Consider the following 14,827-nt stretch of genomic DNA (forward strand, 5'->3'; position numbering starts at 1 on the left):
TTATTAGAACCAGAATACAGTCTTTATATACAGTAGAAGAGGAGGTCCCCCCTCCTGCTCATATTACTCTAACAATACAACTGTAACCAGAAACAGAATTAACATGAACTAATTAACTAATCCCTTAAAGCAGCCGATGTGACTCCGTGCCCTCCTGAGCATTGTATGATTAATCAGGATTTCACTAGAGGTCAGACTTGTTATCACTGATCCTCACACATTAGTATAAACACAGGACACCTTCTCACAATGGCAGAAGCTAATTACAATTAACAATACAAACAGTGATCTCCTCCCTCCTCAGCCTAGTAGGCAACAAACTATAGTAGGAGTAGACTGTCCGGCTCCTACCCAGTTCTAGAGGCCAATGTGATCAGCTTACTCAACTAACATGTTGAGTTCAGAATCAAACAAACCAAGAATAGTCTTTACATATATCCCGGGAGATATTGTGGATAAATATTACTGTCCCATTTTAAGTAATCCAAGATATATTTTCTCAGTCATCCTGTGCCCAACAGTGACTCCTGTCACACTCTCAAACAAGCAAATACCCTGGAGCCCCTCAACCTGCCTGGTTGAGAATCCTGGACCCATACCACACAACATACTGATGTGGAATGTGACGAGAGGGCCGAGGAACCAAGAATTCCTTGGAAAGGTTGGGATTACCTTGTTTCAGCTCCCCATAGACCTCTTTTGTCTAAGTCACCCTGTGCCAGGACTGAGAAAATATATCTTGGATTACTTAAAATGGGACAGTAATATTTATCCACAATATCTCCCAGGATATATGTAAAGACTTTTCTTGGTTTGTTTGATTCTGAACTCAACATGTTAGTTGAGAGAGCTGATCACATTGTCCTCTGTACAATGTAGGAGACAGGCCGACTCCTGCTATTGTGTGAAGGTGTCCTGTGTTTATACTTATGATAATGTATAATCTACTGTGTGAAGCTCGGTGACAACAAGTCTGACCTGTAGTGAAATCCTGATTAATCATAACAATGCTCGGAGGACACGGAGTCACATCGGCTGCTTTAAGGGATTAGTTAATTAGCTCATGTCAATTCTGTTTCTGGTTACAGGTGTATTGTTAGAGTAATATGAGCAGGAGGGGGGACCTCCTCTTCTACTGTATATAAGACTTGTATTTTGGTTCTAATAAACACTCTATGTTCAGCAACTAAACAAGTATCGTCTTGTTTTGTGCTTGTGAGTGGTTGGAATATCTGATATCTATATTCAGACTGGGAGGAAGTGGTATATGACGAAAGCACTCAAGCGGAGTGTAGGGACGTTTTGTTACATGGAAATATTGAAATTAATATTTATATCAAGGAGCTTCAAGGGAACCATTGTGAGGACTTTCTAATTAAATTACCATGCCCCGTTTTATGTACTGTATATACTCGAGTATAAGCCGACCTGAATATAAGCTGAGACATCTAATTTTACCACAAAAAACTGGGAAAACTTATTGACTTAAGTTTAAGCCTAGGGTGAGAAATGCGCAGCTACTGTAAGTGAAAAAGAGGGTCAACAATGCCCATTTGCAGCCTCACTGTGCCCATTTGCAGCCATAGGTTCCCCGAACTTCAAACTCCGCAGTTAAGGGTTCCTAGATGCCCCCTAGCTGCAGCCGAAATTTGGGGTCTCTGGACCCAAAGGGTCCTGAAAGGACATTGCTGCAGATGGACACAGTTGACAGACTTTGGGGCCCCGTATCTCAGGGCCACTTGGTGCTAGGAACCCCAAATTTGGTGTGCAAACCCAGTAGAACTAGCACTATAACATATCCAGCTGGGGTTCATAGCACCAAGTGGCCCTGAGATAAGGGGCCCCAAAGTCGGTTACGAAAATGTCAAGCACTTTTTCTGCAGCAGAAAATGACATTTTCCAAACCGACTTTGGGGCCCCGTATCTCTGGGCCACTTGGTGGTAGGAACCCCCAGCTTGTTGTAGTGCTAGTTCCACTGGGTTTGCACAACAAATTTGGGGTTCCTAGCACCAAGTGGCCGCAAGATACGGGGCCCCAAAGTCGGTTCGGAAAATGTCATTCTCTACTGCAGAAAAGTGCTTGACTCGAGTATAAGCCGAGGGGGGCATTTTCAGCACAAAAAAATCTGCTGAAAAACTCGGCTTATACTCGAGTATATACGGTATGTGTATATATATATAAATATATATTACGGTATGTGTGTATATGTATATGTGTGTATATATGGGTATATATATATATGTTTTATAGGGATGTATGACTTAATACTTAAAAGACCAACGTCTTTTGATCTGTTGTCTGCATAGTAACTAAGTTACCCTATTGTTTGTAGAGATGGCTATTTCAGACATTGTGGCTCTACCTGATCACAAGTCCTTGAAATGCTATTTATGTTATATCAAAGAGGGCTGACTGTTGTAAATCAAGAGATAAGGCTTAACACAGGTAATCGGGTTTTCAGACATAGCCTCTTGCTTGTGTGGGAAGCATGATGATGCACTAGACTTGAAATTACAGCCAGATCAGAATTTGATGCAACTCTGGACCAATGACAAGGTTCCGGGGGGGGGGGGTAGAACCTGGATTGGAAGAAGTAGGGGCAGGGGGGGGTATAAACCCCCCCCCCCACCACAAGAATGGTAACATAAGGGCTGTCTAGGTAATGTATCTGTATTATCTTTATCTTTGGTCTCTTTTCTTTTATCTAAACTTTTTCTATACTAGGAATTGCATTAATAACTTAATAGTATGTGTATGTCAATTGTAACCATATCTCCTTGTTGCATTAATTATCTTTGTAGACTGGCAACACTGTATTGGTAACATCACTATGCTATATTTGGTAATATGCGATTATTCTAACATTTCTCCTCTGTATAAATAAATTTGATTGTTATTATTTTTGCACAGTTATCATTTGTTATTAAGCCTATCCGTAACAGCTGCAACCGCATTAGTTAATTCATATATAGATAAAAGGTTTTAATTAGAGGTCGACCGATATGGGTTTTTCTCTGGCCGATGCCGATGCCGATATTTACAAATCGCGGTGGCCGATGGCCGATATGTGATGCCGATTTTTTTGGGCCGATATATTAGGCCGATTTTTTTTTTTCTTTTTTTTTTACCTTCATCTCATAAAATCTAACAGTTAGACCCCTTTCACACTGGGGCGTTTTTCAGGCGCTTTTGGGCTAAAAATAGCGCCTGTAAAGTGCCTGTCAAACGGTTCCCCTGCAGTCTCAATGTGATATCCCGAGTGCTTTCACACTGAGGCGATGCGCTGGCAGGATGTTAAAAAAAAGTCCTGCAAGCAGCATCTTTGGAGCCGTGTATACCACCACTCCTGCACATTGAAATGAAGGCGCTTCAGGGGTGCATTTAACCCCTTCCTCGGCCGCTAGCTGGGTTATAAGCGCCCCGCTAGCAGCCGAATAGCGATGCTAAAACGATGGTAAAGAGCCGCTAAAACTTGCAGCGTTTTACCGTCAAGGCATGCCCGCTCCAGTGTGAAAGCAACCTTCAGTGATATGGAAATTTTTTTACATTTAAACATTTATTAAACAAAACAAACCTCCAATCAGTTCATTTGTATGTAGAATTTAGATTTAAAAAAATATATAAAAAAAACACCTCTCTTAAATATTAAATACACAAAAACAGGTAATCAAAACTTCTGGATGAAAAAAAAATGGGCTAACTTTACTGCTTAGTTTTTTTTTTTATTTCATTAGTGTATTTTTTTAAAAAAAATTGCATTTGAAAGACCGCTGCGCAAATACCGTGTGACATAAAATATTGCAACAACTGCTATTTTATTCCCTAGGGTCTCTGCTAAAAAAAATATATATAATGTTTGGGGGTTCTAAGTGATTTTTTAGCAGAAAATACAGGATTTTTACTTGTAAGCAACAAATGTCAGAAAAGATTTAGTCTTTAAATGGTTAAACTGAGAGCTTCTACACAGGGAGCTCAGTTCATTCATAATTGTAAACATTGTATCCTTCAGGTTCTTTTTATCAGATTTGGCTGCCCAGAGAGGGGGAGAAGTCGCTTCACACAGACAACTTGCACTGACTTCTATTACAGAAGTCTTTTGCAAGTTGCGCTGAAGCTATATCGGCTTTTTTTATCAGCACAATCGGCCGATGCCGATTAAGTAAAAAACACCAAATATCGGCCGATATATCGGTCGACCTCTAGTTTTAATCACTTATTTTATGTATCATTAAGCGTATAAGTGAGGTAGGTAAACATTGCCATTTCAATACCCAGCACCCCCCAACCTCTGATAGCAGCCGCAATCCACACAATCTCATTTCTATTTCTCTTCAGCCTAGAACCAGCCTCCCCTTCTCCTGTGCCCTTTGGAATGCCCGCTCTGTTTGTAACAAACTCACTACCGTCCATGACCTATTTATCATAAACTCCCTGAACCTACTTGCAATTACTGAGACGTGGATTCAAGAATCTGACCTTCCTTCTCCTGCTTCTCTCTCCTATGGTGGCCTAGTGGAGATTCCTGTGGACTCGCTCTCCCAGGCCTAGTGGATGGAAAGGAGGTGGTGTTGGATTCCTCCTATCCCCTCAAACCACTTTTCAGGTTCTTCATCCCCCCCCCTCTCTGTCCCTCTCTTCATTTGAAGCTCTTTGTATTCATCTATTCTCTACAGTTTCATTGAGAATTGCTGTGATCTATCAGCCCCCTGGACCTTGAGGACTTCTCTCTGGCTACCCTACTTTCTCTCTTCTGAAATCCCAAACAATCATTCTTGGTGACTTCAACATCCCTGTTAATCTTAACACTCCCGGTACTTCTAAGCTGCTGAGCCTAACCTCCTCTTTTGACCTAAAACAATGGACACGCGCTTCTACTCACTCTGTTGGCAACTGCTTTGACCTTATATTCTCCTACCTATGCACTCTGCACAACCTCTCCAATATTCCTTTTCCTCTCTCTGATCACCACCTTATTAGTTTCACTCTCTCATTGTCTTCCTCCTCCTTGCCTTCCAACTACCAAACTATTTGTAGAAACCTTCGCCATCTTAACCCTTCTCTTCTTTTTTCTACTACAGATTGTCTCTACGACAAAATCTTATCCTTGTCCTTCCCCAACCAGGGCCACTTCTGTCTACAACAGTTCACTGTCATCCACCCTGGATACCTTCACCCCCCTCACTACACACCGAATTGGACCCCAACCGCTACAACCCTGGCAGACAGACAATACCAGAAGCCTCAAAAACGTAGCCGCGCTCTTGAGTGTCTGTGACGTAAGACACAGCAAGATTTCAGTCAATATAAATCTGACCTCCAAAAATACCATTCCTGCCTCCACACTGCCAAACAGGCCTACTTTATCACTCTCATTAACACCCTCTCACGCAGTCCCCGTCAACTCTTTTCTACCTTTACCACTCTACTTCGCTCTCCATTACCTCCACCCACTAACTTACTCACTGCCCAGGAGATTGCTAATCACTTCAAAAATAAGATTGAGACAATTCGTCTGGAGATCTCCACTCTACAGATATCTCCCTCACTTTACACTCCTCCTCCTGCACAATCAATACTTCTCTCTTTTAACCCAGCTACTATAGAGGAAATCACTAAACTTTTTTCTAACGTCCACCTAACCTCCTGCCCCTTGGACCCTGTTCCTTCTCAAATACTACGGTCACCCTTTGTCTCTATCCTACACTCTTTAACTCATATCTTCAACCTCTCCCTCTCTACTGGCATCTTCCTCAACCCTCTAAAACATGTGCTAGTCACTCCCATACCAAAAAGGGCCTCACTGGACCTGACCAATCTTAACAACCTCTTTACTCCCTTTTGCCTCCAAACTCCTTGAATGTTTGGTCTACAACCGACTCAGCGACCACCTCATTGAGAATAACCTTCTTGATCCCCTTCAGTCTGGATTTCATCCACAGCACTCCACAGAAACTGCCCTCCTAAAACTCACAAACGACTTACTAACAGCCAAAACCAACAGTCATTATTCTGCACTCTTACTCTTGGACCTCTCCGCTGCCTTTGATAAAGTTGACCACCCCCTCCTCCTCAAAAAACTCAATTTGCTTGGTCTCCATGGCTGCACTCTCCATTGGTATGAATCTTACCTTTCTCACCGGACATTCAGTGTCACTTACAACTCCACTTCCTCCTCTCCAACTCCTCTTACCGTTGGGGTCCCCCAAGGTTCTGTCCTTGGACCTCTACTATTCTCAACCTACACGTCCTCCCTGGGTCAGCTGATAGCCTCCCATGGCTTCTCTACTATTTATATGCTGATGATACCCAAATCTATCTCTCTACCCCTCAGCTCACCCCATCAATCTCCTCACTGATTTACTAACAGACATATCAACCTGGATGTTAAACCACTTCCTCAAACTGAATCTATCTATAACTGAGCCCCTAATATTTCCTCCCCCACATGCCCCTTCCCCTGACTTCTCTGTCATGATCAATGGCATATCTATCAGTCCGTTCCCACATGCCGGGTGTTAGGGGTAACCCTAACACCCGGCATGTGGGAAAAAACCTAGGCAAATTTCCAGCGGCTCCTTTGGGGATGCTCAGAACCATTTCATGTAGAAGAGAAGAGTCTCACCTCCAGTGACTTTGAGTGTCCTTTGTACTGAGACCGGAGATGTCAGTGCCGGGTGTTTTACATGGACAGACAATTCCGCTTCTTTATCCAGGTCATAACTGGGAGTTATCTGGAGAGAACACTGACAGGTGAATGCACCAAGATTCTTCCTACTGATAACAGGAGTCACCTCCAGCTGTAGAGGGATGTCCTCATGTCCTGCAGATCCATTCATCAGTTGTCTCCCCTCCTCCATATCTACAACATCTTCATCTCCTCCTCCATCATCTCTACTTATCTTGACCAGAGTGAGGTGACCTCCAGACCTCCAGGTATAGATGGTCCTTATCACCTCCTCCCCGAATCTTCTCATACACACAGAGATTTCAATGTTGTTGGGTTTGAAGTCCATAATCTGACATGTCAGAGTCGTCCTGTTCAAGTCAATCAGCTCATCGTTCCCGGTAATCTCAGAGAGAATGGGGGGATCTGCAAGAGGAAATCATTGTACGGATTATTACATTTACTATGCATCTTGTCTAAGAACAATGGATAGGGCACCTCTACTGGAGGTATTGGGAAAAAAATAATAAAAAGCTAAGAATGTATGATACCAGAAACTAATACAAAACAATAGTCACCAGAAGGTGGAAAATCCTGTTAATAAAATTTAAGGCTTAGGTCCCACAGTACTGAATATTCTATTCATGGAAACTGAAATGGGATCTCAGATATTAGACCTGCCGGGTATGAGGTGCTTTGGGCACCATAAAGATAATGATATTGTTAGCTGGATTCCATCAGATGGAGACATACGATCACTATGGAGCCCCAGCAAGGTCACTATTATAAAGAAAACATCCAGAACGATTGTCGGCTCTTACAACATATGATCAGCTGATTGCTTATTTCCTGGAACAATCCCGACACAAACAGTACAACACGCCAATCAGAATCTGATGATGAACAGACGGTGCACACTCCTTACCTTTCTTTATAAATCTGATGTAGAGGAAACCCAATACACCCAGAAATAACACGATCAGAATTGTCAGGACCACAGCGCCTACAATGGCTCCGGTGTTATCTTCTCTCTCTGTAATAATGAAGAATAAAACATGATATAAGTAAAAACATTTCCAAAACCTCAATTATTATTGTCTGATTGTATCTGTTAGTGCTGGAGGTCCCTGAACATGCTGAGGTACCTGACAGCACCTGAAATGACACCAATGCTGCTTACCTGCCTGTGCAAAATAGGAAGCAATGTGCTAAAAGAGGACAGAAGGGAGAGATGTAGGCCTGTGACTAGCTGCTAGTATGGCCAGTATATGATATCGGGGGTCAGTCAATGTTCTGCCCATGAGAGGCAGGGGTGTATTTACCATGAGGCAAACAAGGCATGTGTCTTGGGCAGCATTTTTCAGGGGGGCAGCTCCACCCTTAGGCAGAAGGGACACTACAAGCAGTGGCATCGCTCAGTGGCGTCGGGAGGGGGGGGCTGGAGCCCCAAATGGGTCCCCGAAAAGCCCCGGGTCTCAGGCATGCACAACTATATTAGTAGCGACGAGCGGGGACCGATCTGATCCCGAGTGACGCCGAGTCACATAGCAGGTCCCGCCTTCTGTAGCCTGCAGCGCCTATGATGGACGTCCCACTGGTCCAATGGTGGGACCGCGGGATGTGTGAGGTCCATCATAGGCGCTGCAGGCTCCAGAAGGCGGGAATTACAATGCGGCCGCTGCGCTGTGAGATCACCATCACTGTGAGATCCCCGCTCTGCGTTCAGGCGGGCGGCTCTCCTCTCCTCCTCTGGCTGCCTGCTGTGATGATGGGTGCAAACGCACACCACACACCACGCCTGAGCTGCAGGACACATGAAGTCCGTCTCCTGGTCAGGTAGGTCATTGTGTGTCAGGTAGGTAGGTCAGTGTGTGTCAGGTAGGTAGGTCAGGGTATGTCAGGTAGTTAGGTCAGTGTGTGTCAGGTAGGTCAGTGTGTGTCAGGTAGGTCACTGTGTGTATGTCAGGTAGGTCATTGTGTGTCATGTAGGTAGGTCATTGTGTGTCAGGTAGGTAGGTCAGTGTGTGTCAGGTAGGTCAGTGTGTGTCAGGTAGGTAGGTCAGTGTGTGTCAGGTAGGTCAGTGTATGTCAGGTAGGTAGGTCAGTGTATGTCAGGTAGGTCAGTGTGTGTCAGGTAGGTAAGTGTGTGTCAGGTAGGTAAGTGTGTGTCAGGTAGGTAGGTAGGTCAGTGTGTGTCAGGTAGGTCAGTGCGTGTCAAGTAGGTAGGTCAGTGTATGTATGTCAAGTAGGTAGGTCAGTGTACGTATGTCAGGTAGGTCAGTGTATGTATGTCAGGTAGGTCAGTGTATGTCAGGTAGGTCAGTGCGTGTCAGGTAGGTAGGTCAGTGTATGTATGTCAGGTAGATAGTTCAGTGTATGTATGTCAGGTAGGTAGTTCAGTGTATGTATGTCAGGTAGGTCAGTGTATGTATGTCAGGTAGGGATGAGCTTCGAGTTCGAGTCGAACTCATGTTTGACTCGAACATTGGCTGTTCGCAAGTTCGCAGAACAGCGAACAATTTGGGGTGTTCGCGGCAAATTCGAATGCCGCGGAACACCCTTTAACAAGGGGACCCCCAGATCCCGGCCCCCCCTGTGTGAAATGGTAAGTTTTTACCCCTACCATTTCACTAAAAAACTGTCAAAAATGTTAAAAATGACAAGAGACAGTTTTTGACAATTCCTTTATTTAAATGCTTCTTCTTTCTTCTATCTTCCTTCATCTTCTTCTGGTTCTTCCTCCAGCATCTCCTCCGTGGCGTCTTCTATCTTCTTCTCCTCGGGCCGCTCCGCACCCATGGCATGGGGGGAGGCTCCCGCTCTTCTCTTCATCTTCTTCTTCATCTTCTTCTCTTCTTTTCTTCTCTTCTTCTTCATTTTCTTCTCTGGGCCGCTCCGCATCCATCCTGGCATGGAGGGAGGCTCCCGCTGTGTGACGGCGTCTCCTCGTCTGACAGTTCTTAAATAATGGGGGGCGGGGCCACCTGGTGACCCCGCCCCCCTCTGATGCACGGGACATGACGGGACTTTCCTGTGGCATTCCCCGTGACCCCGCCCCCCGTTATTTAAGAACCGTCAGACGAGGAGACGCCGTCACACAGCGGGAGCCTCCCTTCATGCCAGCATGGGTGCGGAGCGGCCCAAGGAGAAGAAAATGAAGAAGAGAAGAAGAGAAGAAAAGAAGAAGATAAGGAAGAGAAGAAGATGAAGAGAAGAGCGGGAGCCTCCCCCCATGCCATGGGTGCAGAGCGGCCCGAGGAGAAGAAGATAGAAGACGCCGCGGAGGAGATGCTGGATGAGAATGCCGGAGGAAGAACCAGAAGAGCCAGAAGAAGAAGAAGATGAAGGAAGATAGAAGAAAGAAGCATTTAAATAAAGGAATTATCAAAAACCGTCTCTTGTCATTTTTAACATTTTTGACAGTTTTTTAGTGAAATGGTAGGGGTAAGTACCTCCTTACCATTTCACACAGGGGGGGGGCAGGATCTGGGGGTCCCCTTGTTAAAGGGGGCTTCCAGATTCCGATAAGCCCCCCGCCCGCAGACCCCCACAACCACCGGCCAGGGTTGTGGGGATGAGGCCCTTGTCCTCATCAACATGGGGACAAGGTGTTTTGGGGGGCTACCCCAAAGCACCCTCCCAATGTTAAGGGCATGTGGCCTGGTACGGTTTAGGAGTGGAGGGGGGCGCTCTCTCGTCCCCCCCTTTTTTTCCTGCGGCCTGCCAGGTTGCGTGCTCGGATAAGGGTCTGGTATGGAATTTAGGGGGACCCCCACGTCATTTTTTTTTTAAATTTTGGTTCGGGGTTCCCCTGTGGGGAATTCCCATGCCGTTTTTATCAATGAACTTCTATGTGTATTGTCGGTAATGCAATAGCCGCGAGTAGTTTTAAATGTTTTTTCCTTCGAAATGTCATTTTGCTGTCAGACTGTTCTAAACACAGGAAACATGCGCCCCTTTACAGGCATACTATAGACACCCCCCAGCTACGAAATTTAAAGGGATATTACACTTTTATTGTTTGACTTTAAGCATTATTAAAATCACTGCTCCCGAAAAAACGTCCGTTTTTAAAACTTTTTTTTGCATTGATCCATGTCCCCTGGGGCAGGACCTGGGTCCCCAAACACTTTTTATGACAATAACTTGCATATAAGTCTTTAAAATTAGCACTTTTGATTAATCATGTTCCTGTCCCATAGACTTTTTTTTCCTGTTCGCATGTTCTGGTGCGAACCGAACAGGGGGGTGTTCGGCTCATCCCTAATGTCAGGTAGGTAGGTCAGTGTGTGTATGTCAGGTAGGTAGGTCAGTGTGTGTATGTCAGGTAGGTAGGTCAGTGTATGTATGTCAGGTAGGTCAGTGTGTGTATGTATGTCAGGTAGGTAGGTCAGTGTGTATATGTAAGGTAGGTAGGTCAGTGTATGTATGTCAGGTAGGTCAGTGTATGTATGTCAGGTAGGTCAGTGTATGTATGTCAGGTAGGTAGGTCAGTGTATGTATGTCAGGTAGGTCAGTGTATGTATGTCAGGTAGGTAGGTCAGTGTATGTATGTCAGGTAGGTAGGTCAGTGTGTGTATGTCAAGTAGGTAGGTCAGTGTGTGTATGTCAGGTAGGTAGGTCAGTGTATGTATGTCAGGTAGGTAGGTCAGTGTGTGTATGTCAAGTAGGTAGGTCAGTGTGTGTATGTCAGGTAGGTAGGTCAGTGAATGTATGTCAGGTAGGTCAGTGTATGTATGTCAGGTAGGTCAGTGTATGTATATCAGGTAGGTCAGTGTGTGTATGTCAGGTAGGTAGGTCAGTGTATGTATGTCAGGTAGGTAGGTCAGTGTGTGTATGTCAGGTAGGTAGGTCAGTGTGTGTATGTCAGGAAGGTAGGTCAGTGTATGTATGTCAGGTAGGTAGGTCAGTGAATGTATGTCAGGTAGGTCAGTGTGTGTATGTCAGGCAGGTCAGTGTATGTATGTCAGGTAGGTCAGTGTATGTATGTCAGGTAGGTAGGTCAGTGTGTGTATGTCAGGTAGGTAGGTCAGTGTGTGTATGTCAGGTAGGTAGGTCAGTGTATGTATGTCAGGTAGGTAGGTCAGTGTATGTATGTCAGGTAGGTCAGTGTGTGTATGTCAGGTAGGTAGGTCAGTGTATGTATGTCAGGTAGGTAGGTCAGTGTGTGTATGCCAGGTGAGTTTAGTGGTCAGCATTAATGGGCACTGGTAAGCCAGGCAGCAACAAGCAAGTGAGCTTCCCCCCGTCACACAACCCCACCTCCCAGCCAAAAAAACCCCACACCACTACTGCTGCCACTATCGCCACCACTCCCCCCCCCCGCACGGCCTTGGACTTCGGGCTGAAACCCCTGGTCTTTTTGCCGTCTAGCAACTCTCCTGGTGTCACTACAGGGGTGCAGACCACACCCGGGCAGTGTCGGCTGGCGAAATTTTAGGATGGGGGGCAGACCCCGCCCTCTTTTTGACCCCTCCCACTTTGCATAAGCCCCACCCCTTATAGAATCCACCCACTCCGCCCTCTGTAGTCTACTTGCTTCCACCCATAGTGTCAGGAGTATACAGCTCAGCATCACAGGACAGAGTATACAGCCGTAGAATCACAGGTCAGGGTATACAGCCGTAGAATCACAGGTCAGGGTATACAGCTCAGCCTCACAGATCAGGGTATACAATCCCCGGAGTCTCTATGATTGTTTGGAAGCCGGGCGCGATGTTATGATGTCACGTCTGGCCTCTGCATTTGAAAAAATGCCGCCATTTCAGCTGGGAAGCCGAGATCGTTTTTTTATTTTTATATTTTATTTTTATTTTAGGCTTCCCAGCCTAGAGGAGAGATGTGAGGACTTATTGACCCCCCCCCCCAGATCTCACTGTAAAGAGGACCTGTCATGCCCTATTCCTATTACAAGGGATGTTTACATTACAATAAATGTAAAAAGAAAGCATCAAACTAGAAAAATTAAAGTAAAATTAACGCTGCTTTGCCTGAAGGACTTTTTTGGAATTAACTTTATGGCTCCTGGGTTATGAAAAATTAACAATAAAAAAATAAATAAATGTAAAGCGCCCCTGTCCTCACGTGCTCGCTCACAGAAGCGAACGCATATGCAAGTCGCGCCCACATATGTAAACCACAACCACATATGTAAACGGCATTAAAACCACACATGTGAGGTATCACCGCAAAAGTTACAGCGAGAGCAATAATTCTAGCACTAGACCTCCTTTGTGACTCTAAACATGGAACCTGTAAACATTTTTACAGCATCGCCTATGCAGATTTTCAAGTACCGAAGTTTGGCGCCATTCCATAAGTGTGCGCAATTTTGAAGCCTGACATCTTAGGTATGACATCATATTTCACAATATACAAAAAAATTGGGATAACTTTACTGTTTTTTGTTTTTTTTGTTTTTGTTGTTTTATGCATGAAACTGTTTCTTTCCCCCCAAAAAAAGCGTTTGAAAAACTGCTTCGCAAATACCGTGCGAGATAAAGAGTTGCAACGACCACCATTTTATTCTCTAGGGTCCCTGCTAAAAAAAAAGATATATATATACCCTGTATACCCGAAAATAAGACCTAGCGTGACTGTCGGTGAAGGCTGCAATATAAGCCCTACCCCCCAAATAAGCCCTACCCTGAAAATAAGACCTACAAGGACTTTAACTAGGGCTTATTTGGGGGGTAGGGCTTATATTGCAGCCTTCACCGACAGTCACGCTAGGTCTTATTTTTGGGGTAACAGGGTATATATATATATATATATATATATATATATATATATATACCGTATATACTCGAGTATAAGTCGAATTTTTCAGCACATTTTTTTGTGCTGAAAGTGCCCCTCTCGACTTATACTTGAGTCAAGCACTTTTCTGCAGCAAAAAATTTCATTTTCCTAACCGACCAGGGCCACTTGGTGCTAGGAACCCCAAATTTGGTGTGCAAACCCAGTGGAACTGGTACCACAACATATCCAAAGATGAAGTTCCTAGCACTAAGTGTCCCCGAGATACGGGGCCCCAAAATCGGTTCGGAAAATGTCATTCTCTGCTGAAGAAAAGTGCTTGACATTTTCTGAACCGACTTTGGAGCCCCATATCTCAGGGCCACTTGGTGCTAGGAACCCCAAATTTGGTGTGCAAACCCAGTGGAACTGGTACCATAACATATCCAAAGCTGGGGTTCCTAGCACCAAGTGGCCCTGAGATACGGGGCCCCAAAACCGGTTAGGAAAATGTCATTCTCTGCTGCAGAAAAGTGCTTGACATTTTCTGAACTGATTTTTGGGGCCCTGTATCTCGGGGCCACTTGGTTCTAGAAACCCCACCTTTGGAAATTTTATGGTGCTAGTTCCACTGGGTTTGCACACCAAATTTGGGGTTCCTAGCACTAAGTGGCCCCGAGATACGGGGCCCCAAATTCGGTCAACTGTGTCCATCTGCAGCAATGTCATTTCAGGACCCTTTGGGTTCAGAGACCCCAAATTTTGGCTGCAGCTAGGGGGCATCTAGGAACTCTTAACTACCAAGTTTGAAGTTCAGGGGACCTATGGCTGCAAATGGGCACAGTGAGGCTGCAAATGGGCACAGTGATGCTGCAAATGGGCATTGTTGACCTTCTTTTCCACTTACAATAGCTGTGCATTTCTCACCCTCGTATTATACTCGGGTCAACAAGTTTTTCCCATTTTTTTGTAGTAAATTAGGGCCTCGACTTATACTCGGAACGACTTATACTCGAGTATATACGGTATATATATACCGTATATATATAATGTTTGGGGGTTCTGAGTAATTTTCTAACAAAAAAAATGATGATTTTTACATGTAGGAGAGAAGTGTCAGAATTGGCCTGGGTGGGAAGGGGTTAACAGTGAATGTGTGCCAGCTTGAGAGATTTGCATCAGCTATGGGGAGACGGCAGATTTAGTAACCGATGTCTTGCCGAGAAAGTTCCCCCGGCGGATAAGGACCCCCCTGTACTGCGCAGGCGCAGTGCTTGCGCGGTACGAACAACTAAGGAACCGCCAAAAATAGCCAAAGCTGAAAACCTTGAGTCAGCTGTATACGGCGCCTGCGCCCTGAGTCCAGGTTCAAGCCCCACCATCCAAGTGGACATAGAGGTAGAATAAAAAAGTGCCGAGCGAAG

General features: G+C 45.0%; 2 protein-coding genes across 2 annotated transcripts in view; both read right to left on the bottom strand.

The window, feature by feature from the left end:
* Nucleotides 1-14,827, bottom strand: part of NUCB2 (nucleobindin 2) — a 202,963-nt gene that overhangs the window by 85,814 nt on the left and 102,322 nt on the right. The window lies entirely within an intron of this gene.
* Nucleotides 1-14,827, bottom strand: part of LOC141111809 (hemicentin-1-like) — an 89,168-nt gene that overhangs the window by 46,869 nt on the left and 27,472 nt on the right. The window contains exons 4-5 of the mRNA XM_073603952.1: nucleotides 7,591-7,698; nucleotides 6,624-7,091 (exon numbers count right to left, since the gene is read on the bottom strand). Of these exons, the coding sequence (XP_073460053.1) occupies nucleotides 6,624-7,091; nucleotides 7,591-7,698 (576 nt within the window). The remainder of the gene's footprint in view (nucleotides 1-6,623; nucleotides 7,092-7,590; nucleotides 7,699-14,827) is intronic.

Source organism: Aquarana catesbeiana, linkage group LG11, assembly GCF_042186555.1.
Source record: "Aquarana catesbeiana isolate 2022-GZ linkage group LG11, ASM4218655v1, whole genome shotgun sequence".
In the NCBI taxonomy this organism is placed as follows: domain Eukaryota; kingdom Metazoa; phylum Chordata; class Amphibia; order Anura; family Ranidae; genus Aquarana; species Aquarana catesbeiana.